General features: G+C 43.0%; 2 protein-coding genes across 9 annotated transcripts in view; both read right to left on the minus strand.

Annotated features, from left to right (window-relative positions):
- LOC115201668 (caskin-2) overlaps nt 1–6,652 on the minus strand; it is a 91,312-nt gene extending 84,660 nt beyond the window's left edge. For 3 of the 7 annotated variants that reach the window (XM_029765487.1, XM_029765488.1, XM_029765483.1), the window contains exons 1-2: nt 6,525–6,652; nt 730–1,308 (exon numbers count right to left, since the gene is read on the minus strand). In XM_029765487.1, the coding sequence (XP_029621347.1) occupies nt 730–823 (94 nt within the window). In that variant the 5' untranslated portion in view covers nt 824–1,308; nt 6,525–6,652. Of the gene's footprint in view, nt 1–729; nt 1,309–1,738; nt 1,854–5,745; nt 5,786–6,524 lie in introns of those variants that run through there. The other 4 variants (XM_029765485.1, XM_029765484.1, XM_029765486.1 and 1 more) reach the window with 4 other exon arrangements.
- Nucleotides 6,653–16,148: 9,496 nt separating this feature from the next.
- Nucleotides 16,149–16,660, minus strand: part of LOC115201670 (ras-related protein Rab-40B) — a 38,400-nt gene continuing 37,888 nt past the window's right edge. For both annotated transcript variants that reach the window (XM_029765491.1, XM_029765493.1), the window contains one exon: nt 16,149–16,660. This exon is cut by the window's right edge and continues 581 nt beyond it. The gene's annotated coding sequence lies outside the window, so the exon portion shown is untranslated.

Here is a 16,660-nt window from a genome sequence, read left to right on the forward strand (position 1 = left end):
GTTAAATAAAGGTGTAAAAAAGGTCAGTAAAATTATTATTTTTTTAAATAAAAAAAATGGTAATCTTTTTTTTTTTTAAATCGGCCAAATCGGCATCCAAAAATACCGATTTCCGATTGTTATGAAAACTTGAAATCGGCCCTAATTAAATCGGCCATTCCGATTAATCGGCCGACCTCAAATTTGTACCCCCTGCTTTGCTCACATGGGTACACTCGCAATGGCCTCCAGTCCACCCATTATGACATTGTTGACTTGAATGAGGATGCCCATTCTATTCATTCCATTTCTATGGCAGTCAAGAGCAGAGGAGAGGATACGTCCCCCCCTGAACGGTTATTACGGTGACCGCGGTCACGTTGCCAGCCAATTAATGTCATCCCAAATTCCATGACCATCACAGCCCTAGTACCAGCGTCTTGTTTTTGGAGACAAAGTCATGTTTTTGTGGGGTTTGACTCCATTTAACTTGAAATTGTCCGACCGTTAAATGGATCACTGGTTGCGGTGAATGGTTGAACCTGATACTGCCATGTTAAAAAACGTTTCCCTTGATACAGAGAATAGTACCACTCAGATAAGGGACGAGCAATCTCTGTTTCACTCTCCCATACTATCCTCTGCTATACATTACATCAAGCCAACAGATACACATGTTCTGAAAACAAACACAGGCAGCATCAGGAATTGAAAAGGAAAGCAGGTAAGTGTGTGTGTCTAGGTACTCACTGGTTTTGTTGTATGTGACCTTGGCCAGGAGTTTGTGGGCCAGGAGGATGTCTCCACTCTTCACTGCTACCAGGAGGTCCTGCTCCTTACCCATGATCGACCACCACACAAGCGACCAGTGAGCACACACGGCCCTAACGAGGTCAGTAGTCTAAGCGGTCCTTGGCAGTCGAGGGCTCAACGTCCCACAGTCAGGTGCATGGTGAGTCCTTCAGCTCTTCAAAATCAGATACAATGATGAACGTATAGAGGAGCGTCTCAAAACACCCAAACCAGCCAGACAGTCAGTCTGTGTCAATCAGACAGGAAAGGACCAGACCATTGTTACTAACTGGGTGAGGCTAGGCACCAGCTGGGTGAGATGGTGAGATAAATCGGGGGAGTTGGTTGTTGTTCCTCTGCCTTTTTGTTGGTCGGTTGGTTTCCAGAGTGTGTTTGTGTGTGGGGCCTGGTTGTTGTCTGTCCTGGTCTAAATTAAAACGTAGTATTTCTGGAGTTGTCCTCAGGGCAGGGTCTGTCGCATAGTCCACTTGTCCTCAGGGCAGGGTGTGTTTCGGGTTCTCCTCTGTGTCCGCCAACCTGGAACAGTAGAAGCTGGCATTAGAAAACAGAGACATGCCTTCACGAGCTGGGAATTTACTACCATTCAATGAAACCACTTGCACAGCTCAGTGTGGAGCCAATGCACTGCTAGGCTAGTACTCAACTACACTTCAAGTATACAGCAATGTAAATGATAAACAAAAATTACTTTATCAAGGACGACATCCCCTCTAAATATTCTATTGGTATAAGTGTGTTATTATAGGTTGTTACTACAACCTAATTAAGGATGGGTGTCATTCTAAAACCATTATTTGACTCAGGAAGCCCTTCCACCATGGCTACCTTTACTCCTTCCACTTTCCCCTCAACTGGTTTTTTTCCCTAGGAGCTGTCTGGAACTCCAATTGCCAATTCTCCTAAGGTAGTACGTAACATAGGGAATAGGGTGACATTAGGAACGCACCGTAGAAGACAGAAGTGACTGCATCTTAATCCCGTTCCCTAAATGCTACATCACAGAGGACAAAGCCATGCAGCAGCACTAAGAGGAGAAAAAATATACAGGAGAAAGGTAAAAAACATTTTAAAAATTGTTCCAGTCATACATTTGGACACACCTACTCATTCCAGGGTTTTTCTTTATTTTTACTATTTTCTACATTGTAGAATAATAGAGAAGACATCAAAACTATGAAATAACACATATGGAATCATGTAGTAACCAACAACAAAAAAGTGTTAAGAATCTAAAATATATTTTAATTTGTTTCAAAGTAGCCACCCTTTGCCTTGACAGCTTTGCATACTCTTGGCATTCTCTCAACCAGCTTCATGAGGTAGTCACCTGGAATGCATTTCAATTAACAGATGTGCCTTGTTAAATAACTTGTGGAATTTCTTTCCTTCTTAATGCCTTTGAGCCAATCAGTGTTGTGACAAGGTAGGGGAGGTATTCAGAAGATAGCCCTATTTGGTAAAAGACCAAGTCCGTATTATGGCAAGAACAGCTCAAATAAGCAAAGAGAAACAACAGTCCATCATTACTTTAAGACATGAAGGTTAGTCAATCCAGAAAATGTCAAGAACTTTGAAAGTTTCTTCAAGTGCAGTCGAATAAAACATTAAGCGCTGTGATGAAACTGGCTCTCATGAGGACCACCACAGGAATGGAAGACCCAGAGTTACCTCTGCTGCAGAGGATAAGTTCATTAGTTACCAGCCTCAAATTGCAGCCCAAATAAATGCTTCACAGAGTTCAAGTAACAGACATCTCAACATCAACTGTTCAGAGGAGACTGAGTGAATCAGGTCTTCATGGTCGAATTGCTGCAAAGAAACCACTACTGAAGGACACCAATAAGAAGAGACTTGCTTTGGCTAAAAAACACGAGCAATGGACATTAGACTGGTGGAAAGCTGTCCTCTGGTCTGATGAGTCCAAATATGATATTTTTTGTTCCAACCCCCGTGTCTTTGTGAGACGCAGAGTAGGTGAACATATGATCTCCGCATGTGTGGTTCCCACCATGAAGCATGGAGGAGGAGGTGTGATGTTGTGGGAGTGCTTTACTGGTGACACTGATTTATTTAGAATTCAAGGCACACTTAACCAGCACGGCTACCACAGCATTCTGCAGCGATACACCATCCCATCTGGTTAGTGCTTAGTGGGATTATCATTTGTTTTTCAACAGGACAATGACCCAACATACCTCCAGGTTGTGTAAGGGCTATTTTACCAAGAAGGAGAGTGATAGAGTGCTGCCTCAGATGACCTGGCCTCCACAATCACCCAACCTCAACCCAATTGAGATGGTTTGGGATGAGTTGGACTGCAGCGTGAAGGAAAAGCAGCCAACAAGTGCTCAGCATATGTGGGAACTCCTTCAAGACTGTTGGAAAAGCATTCCAGATGAAGCTGGTTGAGAGAACACCAAGAGTGTGCAAAGCTGTCAAGGAAAAGGGTGGCTATTTGAAGAAACTAAAATGTTAAATATATTTTGATTTGTTTAACACTTTTTGGTTACCACGTTTCCATATGTGTTATTTCATAGTTTGTCTCTTCACTATTATTCTACAATGTAGAAAACAGTAAAAATAAAGAAAAACCCTTGAATGAGGTGTCCAAACTTTTGACGGGTACTTTATATAAAAATAAAAAACATTTTGGTGGGAGGTTTGTGTGCAGCTGCAAGTGAATGAGATGAGGCACATCAGACATCGAACGCAGAGCTGTAGCCACCCAGCCCCAATTAAAACACGAGATCTTCTGGGCAAAAACAAATGAGAGACTGATGAAAAGAAAAAGTGGAGAGAGCGAGAGTTTATTTGACTTGCTTTAGAAAGAGAGAGAAGAGAAAGAGAGACTAGAATAAAGAGACTGCATTTTGTACCGGTGCCCCCGCACATTGACTCTGTACCAGTACCCCCTGTATATAGCCTCCACATTGACTCTGTACCAGTACCCCCTGTATATAGCCTCCACATTGACTCTGTACCGGTACCCCCTGTATATAGCCTCCACATTGACTCTGTACCAGTACCCCCTGTATATAGCCTCCACATTGACTCTGTACCAGTACCCCCTGTATATAGCCTCCACATTAACTCTGTACCAGTACCCCCTGTATATAGTCTCCACATTGACTCTGTACCAGTACCCCCTGTATATAGCCTCCACATTGACTCTGTACCGGTACCCCCTGTATATAGCCTCCACATTGACTCTGTACCAGTACCCCCTGTATATAGCCTCCACATTGACTCTGTACCAGTACCCCCTGTATATAGCCTCCACATTAACTCTGTACTGGTACCCCCTGTATATAGTCTCCACATTGACTCTGTACCAGTACCCCCTGTATATAGCCTCCACATTGACTCTGTACCAGTACCCCCTGTATATAGCCTCCACATTGACTCTGTACCAGTACCCCCTGTATATAGCCTCCACATTAACTCTGTACCAGTACCCCCTGTATATAGTCTCCACATTAACTCTGTACCAGTACCCCCTGTATATAGCCTCCACATTGTACCAGTACCCCCTGTATATAGCCTCCACATTGTACCAGTACCCCCTGTATATAGTCTCCACATTGACTCTGTACCAGTACCCCCTGTATATAGTCTCCACATTAACTCTGTACCAGTACCCCCTGTATATAGCCTCCACATTGACTCTGTACCAGTACCCCCTGTATATAGCCTCCACATTGACTCTGTACCAGTACCCCCTGTATATAGCCTCCACATTGACTCTGTACCAGTACCCCCTGTATATAGCCTCCACATTGTACCAGTACCCTCTGTATATAGCCTCCACATTGTACCAGTACCCCCTGTATATAGTCTCCACATTGACTCTGTACCAGTACCCCCTGTATATAGTCTCCACATTAACTCTGTACCAGTACCCCCTGTATATAGCCTCCACATTGACTCTGTACCAGTACCCCCTGTATATAGCCTCCACATTGACTCTGTACCAGTACCCCCTGTATATAGCCTCCACATTGACTCTGTACCAGTACCCCCCTGTATATAGCCTCCACATTGTACCAGTACCCCCTGTATATAGCCTCCACATTGTACCAGTACCCCCTGTATATAGTCTCCACATTGACTCTGTACCAGTACCCCCTGTATATAGTCTCCACATTAACTCTGTACCAGTACCCCCTGTATATAGCCTCCACATTGACTCTGTACCGGTACACCCTGTATATAGCCTCCACATTGACTCTGTACCAGTACCCCCTGTATATAGCCTCGCTTATTATTTTACTGCTGCTGTACAATTATTTGTTACTTTATTTTCTATTTTTTAACTTAACACGTATTTATCTTTTTTAACTTCTTAAAGCATTGTTGGTTAAGGGCTCGTAAGTCAGCATTTCACTGTAAGGTTGTATTCCTCTTGTATTTGGCACACGTGACAAATACGTTTTCATTTGTATAACGACAAAAGAAAATCTGTCATGACAACTGAATGTGGGTACTTTTTGTTTGTCACCTGTGCTATAGACTTGGCAAAGAATGTTCCTTCACAAGGACAATAATCTATTCTTTCTATTTTACTCTATCCCATTCAATGGCATGATTTCCCCCATTCTTCTGAAAGCTTGTGCTGGGACATAATGATGTCTGGCACAACAATGTGTTAGAAGGAGGAGCTGTTATTGGTGTCTGTCTGTCTACACCAGGGCTTCTGTTTAGGTTATGGGGCTAACTACATCTAGCCTATACAACACTGTGATAGGTTATTGTACACATCAGATCACATCCGCTTTGATGATAATATCATGCTATTTTAGGCTACACTTATGTGAAGGGAGATGGTATCATGTAAGGAAGCAGTCATGAAACCATTATAACTCCATTCAGAAGTTAGGCTATATGATCTCTGAACTTATTATTTAACTAGGCAAGACAGTTAAGAATAAATTATTATTTAAAAAGACAGCTTACCCTGGCCAAACACTAACGACGCTGGACCAATTGTGCGCTGCCATATGGGACTCCCGATCACGGCCGGTTGTGATACAGCCTGGAATCGAACCTGGGTCTGTGTTGACGCCTGTAGCACTGAGATGTAGTGCCTAGACCGCTGCGCTACTCGGGAGCCCGACCAGCTAGTAGTAGCTTAATGCCATTCATTCGTGCCATGATGAGCCACTAATTTAAAACGGGTCATGCGCCTTGCTTGCCAGATAGTAAATGACTGTCCTATTGATTGACACCAAGCCAACCAAGCCCAGTACACACCGTTTAGACAAGGGTTTCCCCCCCGTGCACGTTTTGTTTTTTTGCCCTAGCACTACACAGCTGATTCAAATAATCAAAGCTCCTTGATGAGTTGGTCATAGTGCTAGGACAAAAAACTAAACGGAGTTTAAGAAACCCTGGTTTAGAGGGTGTCATAACGTCACATCATAGCTTAATCAGTAGCTGTCCATGAGGGAGGCACATGTAGAAACATTTGTAACTAAACACAGTGCTGCTTGCTAGATTGCCTCCCTGTAGTTAGGGAAACAAACTGTCCTTAAAACAAACCTGAGATAGCCAGCTATATAGGCTACTATTGACAAGCTGGTGTACCCATCTATCTGGAAACAAACAGATCAGTGGTTTTCAAATCTCTCCTCCGGGTCCCCCGGACGTTTCACCTAATCAAGTGCTTTTTGATTTGTGGTCTTGCAAGACCGCTCAATAATAAACGAACGAGGAGGGAAAATACAAAAACTCACCAGAAAATGTTGCCAGATGTTATCCGGTCCTTGACCTTGGACTGGTGAAGGGTTGCTGCCAGGGTGTAGTGCTCAGCGAGTCAGGTGCTTGTAGACTCAATCTGCCTGTATGGAGAAGTTATGCTGCTACTGGCAACACATCATCCAGACAACATTTAGACAAATTATTAAAAGTCAAACTGACATTATTCACTTAAATCTTATTTTTGTTTCCAGTAAAGAAAATCCTATCATTCTCGTCAGACAGACAATTCCTGAAGGATAACTCGCCTGAATTGTCCCTGTGCTAGGAGGACATTTCTGTCGCCAAATCCCTCTGCGACCAAGAGCGAAACGCGTGGCTCCACCTCCACACGCATCAAAACTCTGGTGGATGACTTCCTCCCTAGTCAAAACACAGGTCCAGGATCAGATTACCATGCTCCCATACCATCCTTAATCATTAGGGGAGTGAACAAATATATGACTCTGTATCAGTAGTTAGGTTAAAGTTCTAATTTATTGGAGCTAGATAAATTAAGATATCCATAGTAGACAAGACATGGTCTTAGGTCGGGTTTACCATGTAAAAATATCCGAAAGCCGCGCAATCCAAGTGGCATTTAAATTGCTCTGATAGGATTTGGAAAAGAGTGTGTGTATGTAGTCAAGGAAACTTAAATAAAACGGTCCACAGTTCGAAGCTGTTAGGTTTTAGTGACACCTGCTGGTAAGACGGGGTATCGTAAGTAACACACCCGTTGCACTCAAACCAAATGGACCGCTGCAGTGTGCTTTCAAAAGTAAGACAATGAAAGACATGTATTTTAGTCTTGTTTAAACAATGAATCATGCATAGCTTCTCTTACAGAGCGAGTAAACTATTTGAAACAGATTAGGTCAAGGATGTAAAAATGTTAACCATTCTTTGCAATTTGAACACAATCTTGCATCACTCAAAGAATGTTCTGTCTAGGTAGCAAACTCAAACATGAGTGGGAGTGAGTGTTACAATGCCTCCTATCTCCTTGGCTCATTGCACGCTTTCAGAACCACTCACAGTGCATTCAACACTGAAATTACTTTGAGTTTTGAGTCATCTGAGGATACATTGGGTTTTATCTGTAACATCTATGTACAATGAAAATGCAGCGATTAAAAATGTACAGTGAATGATACAAGTCTAAGGATGATATTTTCATAATCAGTTATCCACATGTCCCTTTCCAATGTACAGTTTGATACATTTTTGTGTCATGGAACTACTTCCATGTTTTCATCTCCTTTATATAATCATGATTGACGACAAATAGAATTGGTGAGTGTTGTTTGTCATAGTAGTAGTTTGGGTACTTGTAGTCCAAGGTGCTGAAGCCATAGGCACCTGCTTGAGAGAAAAGACAAGAAGATCATTTCATATTGTGAACTGACACTTCATGAGAACCACATAATGCATCTTCAGTGAGTAGTTTTCACTGGGTACTGGATGGACATGTCCCCACCCACACTCTGAAATATAATTTTTGTCCCCCCCAGTTTAATAATTGGAATGTGATACAAAATAAGGCAACAGTGTGCTTTAGGACCATGCGGACGCCTGCGGACAGTCGGGTAGGCTGTTTTGGAGTGTTTATCTGACTGAAAAAAAAATGCATATATATACACACTACCGTCAAAAGTATATACACCTACTCATTTAAGGGTATTTCCTGATTTTTACTATTTTCTATATTGTAAAATAATGGTGAAGACATCAAAACTATGAAATAACACATATGGAATCATGTAGTAAACAAAAAAGTGTTCAACAAATCAAAATATATTTTATATTTCACATTCTTCAAAAAGCCACCCTTTGCCTTGATGACAGCTTTGACATTCTCTCAACCACCTTCATGAGGTAGTCACCTGGAATGCATTTCAATTAACAGGTGTGCCTTTTTAAAAGTTAATTTGTGGGATTTCTTTCCTTCTTAATGCGTTTGATCAGTTGTGTTGTGACAAGGTAGGGGGGTATACAGAGGAGGATAGTCTTATTTCAAATCAAATCAAAAAGTTTATTTGTCACGTGCGCCGAATACAACAGGTGTAGACCTTACAGTGAAATGCTTACCTACAGGCTCTAACCAATAGTGCAAAAAAGGTATTAGGTGAACAATATGTAAGTAAAGAAATAAAACAACAGTAAAGAGACAGGCTATATACAGTAGCGAGGTTATAAAAGTAGCGAGGCTACATATAGACACCGGTTAGTCAGGCTGATTGAGGTAGTGTGTACATGTAGATATGGTTAAAGTGACTATGCATATATGATGAACAGAGAGTAGCAGTAGTGTAAAAGAGGGGTTGGCGGGTGGTGGGTGGGACTCAATGCAGATAGCTCGGTTAGCCAATGTGCGGGAGCACTGGTTGGTGGGGCCAATTGAGGTAGTATGTACATGAATGTATAGTTAAAGTGACTATGCATATAAGATAAACAGAGAGTTGCAGCAGCGTAAAAGAGGGGTTGGGGGGGGGCACACAATGCAAATAGTCTGTGTAGCCATTTGATTACCTGTTCAGGAGTCTTATGGCTTGTGGGTAAAAACTGTTGAGAAGCCTTTTTGTCCTAGACTTGGCACTCCGGTACCGCTTGCCATGCAGTAGTAAAGAAAACAGTCTATGACTGGGGTGGCTGGGGTCTTTGACAATTTTTAGGGCCTTCCTCTGACACCGCCTGGTGTAGAGGTCCTGGATGGCAGGCAGCTTAGCCCCAGTGATGTACTGGGCCGTACGCACTACCCTCTGTAGTGCCTTGTGGTCAGAGGCCGATCAATTGCCGTACCAGGCAGTGATGCAACCAGTCAGGATGCTCTCGATGTTGCAGCTGTAGAACCTTTTGAGGATCTCAGGACCCACGCCAAATCTTTTTAGTTTCCTGAGGGGGAATAGGCTTTGTCGTGCCCTCTTCACGACTGTCTTGGTGTGTTTGGACCATTCTAGTTTGTTGTTGATGTGGACACCAAGGAACTTGAAGCTCTCAACCTGCTCCACTACAGCCCCGTCGATGAGAATGGGGGTGTGCTCGGTCCTCCTTTTCCTGTAGTCCACAATCATCTCCTTAGTCTTGGTTACGTTGAGGGATAGGTTGTTATTCTGGCACCACCCGGCCAGGTCTCTGACCTCCTCCCTATAGGCTGTCTCGTTGTTGTCAGTAATCAGGCCTACCACTGTTGTGTCGTCTGCAAACTTAATGATGGTGTTGGAGTCGTGCCTGCCCATGCAGTCATGGGTGAACAGGGAGTACAGGAGGGGACTGAGCATGCACCCCTGGGGAGCTCCAGTGTTGAGGATCAGCATGGCAGATGTGTTGCTACCTACCCTCACCACCTGGGGGCGGCCCGTCAGGAAGTCCAGGATCCTTAGCTTAGTGATGAGCTTTGAGGGTACTATGGTGTTGAACGCTGAGCTGTAGTCAATTAATAGAATTCTCACATAAGTGTTCCTTTTGTCCAGGTGGGAAAGGGCAGTGTGGAGTGCAATAGAGATTGCATCATCTGTGGATCTGTTTGGGCGGTATGCAAATTGGAGTGGGTCTTGGGTTTCTGGGATAATGGTGTTGATGTGAGCCATTACCAACCTTTCAAAGCACTTCATGGCTACAGACGTGAGTGCTACAGGTCTGTAGTCATTTAGGCAGGTTGCCTTTGTGTTCTTGGGCACAGGGACTATGGGGTTCTGCTTGAAACATGTTGGTATTACAGACTCAATCAGGGACATGTTGAAAATGTCAGTGAAGACACCTGCCAGTTGGTCAGCACATGGCCGGAGCACACATCCTGGTAATCCGTCTGGCCCCGCAGCCTTGTGTATGTTGACCTGTTTAAAGGTCTTACTCACGTCGGCTACGGAGAGCGTGATCACACAGTCGTCCGGAACAGCTGATGCTCTCCTGCATACCTGTGTTGCTTGCCTCGAAGCGAGCATAGAAGTGATTTAGCTTGTCTGGTAGGCTCGTGTCACTGGGCAGCTCACGGCTGTGCTTCCCTTTGTAGTCTGTAATAGTTTGCAAGCCCTGGCACATAAGATGAGCGTCGGAGCCGGTATAGTATGATTCAATCTTAGCCCTGTATTGCCGATTTGCCTGTTTGATGGTTCGTCGCAGGGCATAGCAGGATTTCTTGTAAGTTTCCGGGTTAGAGTTCCGCACCTTGAAAGCGGCAGCTCTACTCTTTAGCTCAGTGCGAATGTTGCTTGTAATCCATGGCTTCTGGTATGTACGTACAGTCACTGTGGGGACGACGTCCTCGATGCACTTATTGATAAAGCCAGGGACTGATGTGGTGTACTTGTATTTGGTAAAAGACCAAGTCCATATTATGGCAAGAACAGCTCAAATAAGCAAAGAGAAACGACAGTCCATTATTACTTTAAGACATGATCAGTCAATACGGAACATTTCAAGAACTTTGAAAGTTTCTTCAAGTGCAGTCGCAAAAACCATCAAGTGCTATGATGAAACTGGCTCTCATGAGGACCGCCACAGGAATGGAAGACCCAGAGTTACCTCTGCTGCAGAGGATAAGTTCATTAGAGTTAACAGCCTCAGAAATTGCAGCCCAAAAGAATGCTTCACAGAGTTCAAGTAACAGACACATCTCAACATCAACTGTTCATTGGAGACTGCGTGAATCAGGCCTTCATGGTTGAATTTCTGCAACGAAACCACTACTAAAGGGCACCAATAAGAAGAAGAGACTTGCTTGGGCCAAGAAACATGAACAATGGACATTAGACTGGTGGAAATCTGTCCTTTGGTCTGATGAGTCCAAATTGGAGATTCCAACCGCCGTGTCTTTGTGAGATGCACAGTAGATGAACGGATGATCTCTGCATGTGTATTTCCCACCATGAAGCATGGAAGAGGAGGTGTTATGGTGTGGGGGTGCTTTGCTGGTGACACTGTCTGGGATTTATTTAGAATTCAAGGCACACTTAACCAGCATGGCTACCACAGCATTCTGCAGCGATACGCCATCACATCTGGTTTGGGCTTAGTGGGACTATCATTTGTTTTTCAACAGGACAGGACAATGACCCAACATACCTCCAGGTTGTGTAAGGGCTGTTTTACCAAGAAAGAGAGTGATGGAGTGCTGCATCAGATGACCTGGCCTCCACAATCACCCGACCTCAACCCAATTGAGATGGTTTAGGATGAGTTGGACCGCAGAGTGAAGGAAAAGTAGCCAACAAGTGCTCAGCATATGTGGGAACTCCTTCAAGACTGTTGGAAAAGCATTCCAGGTGAAGCTGGTTAAGAGAATGGCAAGAGTGTGCAAAGCTGTCATCAAGGCAAAGGGTGGCTATTTGAAGAATCTCAAATATAAAATACATTTTGATTTGTTTAACACCTTTTTGGTTACTAAATGATTCCATATGTGTTATTTCATAGTTTTAATGTCTTCACTATTATTCTACAATGTAGAAAATAGCAAAAATAAAGAAAAACCCTTAAATGAGTAGGTGTTCTAAAACTTTTGACCGGTAGTGTACATATATAGTTATGCCCCCCCACACTTCTAAAACCAAAGTTGCGCCCCTGTGTAGATCTACTGTACGGCTGTAGGGTTGTTTTAAGCCTCCAGTACCTCAGAAACCTGTCAGAAGTTACCTCAGACACTACATTTGTGTCATGATGACCCTGGAGTCAAGTTAACTTTTGAAGGGCCCTCGAGAGTTGGTCCTACCTGCTCCAGATGTATCTGAGGTAGTCAGGGAGGAGAAAGTAGTAGCTGCTCTTGTTAAAATGGCCGCCATAATATGATCTCAGCCTGGAACAGAATCAGTAAACACGATACCCCATGAAATGTCAAGCGCTTTGAGAAATGCACAGAAATCATATCAAAACGAATGCATTGATAATAATAGTTATGACGTCCATCCATTACATTTCTCTGCTGGTATTCTTCTGTTCTTCATCAGTGACTCTAGGAAGTTGCAGTCTATTGAGCCTTGTGGGATCAGAACACACAGATAAAAAAAGATGGAATGAGGATTCCATGTTAAAGTGATTTTTGTTCTCTTATCTAACCTTTATCTAAACCATGTCTAAACTCATGTAATTTATCTAAACTCATGTCCCATTGAGATAAATGATCTCTGGTATAGCCGAGGGGGTATCTTCATGTAAAAATCACTGGATGATTCCGATGATTTACTGCTGTTGTCATTGTCTGCGTCCAGCTCTTGAGTTGGGTAGGAGCTCACCGAGCCGGAGTACCAGCACCTCATTTTCTACTGCTTGAGAATATTAGCTTAAAAGTATTGTGGTGCTCCTTGCACCTAAATATAAAACAGTACCGGCACCCAAAATAAGTACAGACTCCGATTTCAGTCCATGTCAAGCGCCGTGCGTCCCAAATGACACCCTGTCCCCTAAATATCCCATATGGGCCCTGGTTAAAAGTAGTGGACTGTATAGGGAAACGGGTGCTGTTTGGTAGGCAGCCATTGTTACACACCTTGTGGTAGCTGTCTGAAGCCTTGTTTCTTCAGACTGCCCAGTGATGTTATGATGGAGAAGGATGTGTGGACGTAGACGGATGTTCTGCTTCCAACGTCGTGTTCAAAACCAGCAGTGACAGCCCCATTCATCCTAAAGGAGATATTTTTAGTTTCCAACAGGTCTAAAGGGTTTCACTAGGAGAGGACCCAGTTGTGGTCAAAACATTGCTGCACTGAAACTCAGTGGGTCAGTGTCCCGCGGACACAGATTAAGACTAGTCCTGTATGGTACTTTTTGTTGTTGTTGTTGTTACCAACTGGATCAGGGTCAGATTATTGTTTAGCTAACTGATGGGTATTGTCAGAACTGGGAGCTAAGAGCTGATCCTGAATCAGTTACAAGGGCCTAACCAGATTAAAACCATTTGACATTTACATCAGCTTTATGAGAAATGCCCCTCACAAGATCACAAAGTTCAACAATCCTACTCAAAGTACAATCTGTGTGTGAGCACACCTCACCTAAACACAAAGTCACAGGCATCTATAACGTTCCCCATCCCAGAGCTGTTGAGTATTCCTCCATTGTCCACCACAGCACAGAAAATCCACACAGAAATACAGAGATGTATACATTATAAAACACAGACTAACATACAGTACGGGATATATTCACATAATAACATGTTTACACACAGACAGAGATCCAGAGAGAGAGAGAGAGAGAGATTGTAGCCCATGAAACCAAAGGGGTTGTTGAAATGGGCCAGCCGGTTCCATTCACTAACACTACTGAGCTGGTTCCTGTCAATGAAAAGCTGTGTCGGTAATAAAGGCCTTGTGAAAATCTGCATGGCTGGAATTCCTGATGGACTATTCTGGACAGGTCTTTGAACACAGGGAGTGTAAATACACAAGGATTCAACCGAATCTGAACAACACACTCTGTGTGAATAACAAACTGTATTTGCTTCAAGGTGCTAATATAAAGAGTTGATAGTTAAATGCAAAAGAGGTTCCTGAAAGTATTACTGTTAAGCAATGAGTTATTGCATAATCTCTAAAGGTCTAAGCCGTTGTGGTGAAGGGGGGAGGCAAATTATTAAATTAGGCCTTTACAACTAAAGCCCAAAGAAATGTTTTTAACAACACATTCAGAAATGGCATAAAAGACAGTCAAAAATTTTTGCATAAGGAATAAGGTTTTGAAGTGTTTGTCCTATATCTAGGAGATATAAGAAAGCTCAGGATATTATATATATATATATATATATATATATATACACACACTGCTCAAAAAAATAAAGGGAACACTTAAACAACACAATGTAACTCCAAGTCAATCACACTTCTGTGAAATCAAACTGTCCACTTAGGAAGCAACACTGATTGACAATACATTTCACATGCTGTTGTGCAAATGGAATAGACAACAGGTGGAAATTATAGGCAATTAGCAAGACACCCCCAATAAAGGAGTGGTTCTGCAGGTGGGGACCACAGACCACTTCTCAGTTCTTGATGTTTTGGTCACTTTTGAATGCTGGCGGTGCTTTCACTCTAGTGGTAGCATGAGACGAAGTCTACAACCCACACAAGTGGCTCAGGTAGTGCAGCTCATCCAGGATGGCACATCAATGCGAGCTGTGGCAAGAAGGTTTGCTGTGTCTGTCAGCGTAGTGTCCAGAGCATGGAGGCGCTACCAGGAGACAGGCCAGTACAACAGATGTGGAGGAAGCCGTAGGAGGGCAACAACCCAGCAGCAGGACCGCTACCTCCACCTTTGTGCAAGGAGGAGCAGGAGAAGCACTGCCAGAGCCCTGCAAAATGACCTCCAGCAGGCCACAAATGTGCATGTGTCTGCTCAAACGGTCAGAAACAGACTCCATGAGGGTGGTATGAGGGCCCGACGTCCACAGGTGGGGGTTGTGCTTACAGCCCAACACCGTGCAGGACGTTTGGCATTTGCCAGAGAACACCAAGATTGGCAAATTCGCCACTTGACACCTGTCAGCAATTCTTCCGTTCCCTTCCAGTTGTGTGTCCAAGTTGAGTGTTTGGTTCTTATTTTCCATGTCTAGTGAAGTCATATCCGAAAAAAATATGTTTTATACTTACCTTACTTTCATCATGTGTTTGAATAGGTTTATCCTTAGCACATTTCCCTGTTCTGTTATGCAACCTGTTCATGATGTCTCTCCTTTTTTGAAGAACCACACACACAAACACCTTTACCTAGTCCAACCACAAGTCCTCAATAAATATGTCAACATCTGTTTGCTCTCTGACCGGAGCATTGTATCCCTGGTGACATCTATCCACCCAGTTACCTTGCTTGGGTTCCTTAGCCTATTTTTCACCCCTCTTTAGAGCGCTTTGAGCATGTGGAAAAACGCTATATAAATCCAATCAATTATTATCTGCGCAAAGAAGACAGTTCCTGTTTGTGAAATTTATTGTAGTGGTAATATTTACTGTACAAAACAGCTTGTTCATTCAGTGACGTCCTCACTACGTCTGCTGTGTCTTTGGTGTTGTCACTATCTATCTGAAATTATAAACTGGCTGGTTCCAGCCCTGAATGCTGATTGGCTGAAAGTTGTGCTATATTTAAGCAATAACGCACCTCGGGGGGTTGTGGTATATGGCCAATATATCACGGCTAAGGGCAGTTCTTTCGCACGACACAACGCGGAGTGCCTGGATACAGCCCTTAGCCGTGGTATATTGGCCATATGCCACAAACCCCAGAGATGCCTTATTGCTATTATAAACTGCTTACCAACGTAATTAGAGCAGTAAAAATAAATGTTTTGTCATACCCATGGTATAAGGTCTGATAAACCACGGCTTTCAGCCAATCAGCATTCAGGGCTCGAATCACCCAGTTTATTATAGACCGTATACCACAAGTATGATAAAACATTTATTTTTACTGCTCTAATTACATTAGTAAACAGTTTATAATAGCAGTAAGGCACCTTGGGGGTTTGTGATATATGGCCATGTTGCGTCGTGCCTACGAACAGCCCTTAGCCGTGGTATATTCGCCATATACCACACCCCCTAGGGCCTTATTGCTTAATAGCATCATCTATGTCACTGTGAAACACTTACAAACCCAACAGCAAACAAACAGTATCAAACAACATTGTCATAACTGTACATATCATACAAATTCATTATACAAATGGTTTCTCCAAAGAATTGTCGACTTGAAATTCCAGACGTCGGCAAAAATAGTATTTTCCTGTAAAAAGTAACGGTGTGTAAAACCAGTAGCCAGATCTTAAAAAGGCTATGTCCAGCATTTTGTTTAAAAGGCAACGATATAGTATACCATTTATAATATCATTTATAATATCATTTATAATACCATTTATAATACCAGTCCACTAACGTTTCTTTCATTGTGAAATTAGACCACAGGTGTGAAACTCATTTGAATGCTTTGTGTCATTGGGTGAGGCAACAGAGCAAAAATAACCACAGATCATCCACAAATAGTGTACACATAGTACTATATAGCTGAACAGTTCATATGTTGACATACTGGATTCATGGAAACATATTACTCACTATACAGTCATATGGCTCAGACACGATCGGTTGTCAAAACTTCCTTTTGGGTCCAACGCTAGTGACCCGTAGTGTCAATCCACAGCCTCTGA

The sequence above is a fragment of the Salmo trutta genome, chromosome 10 (assembly GCF_901001165.1).
Source record: "Salmo trutta chromosome 10, fSalTru1.1, whole genome shotgun sequence".
Classification (NCBI taxonomy): Eukaryota; Metazoa; Chordata; class Actinopteri; order Salmoniformes; family Salmonidae; genus Salmo; species Salmo trutta.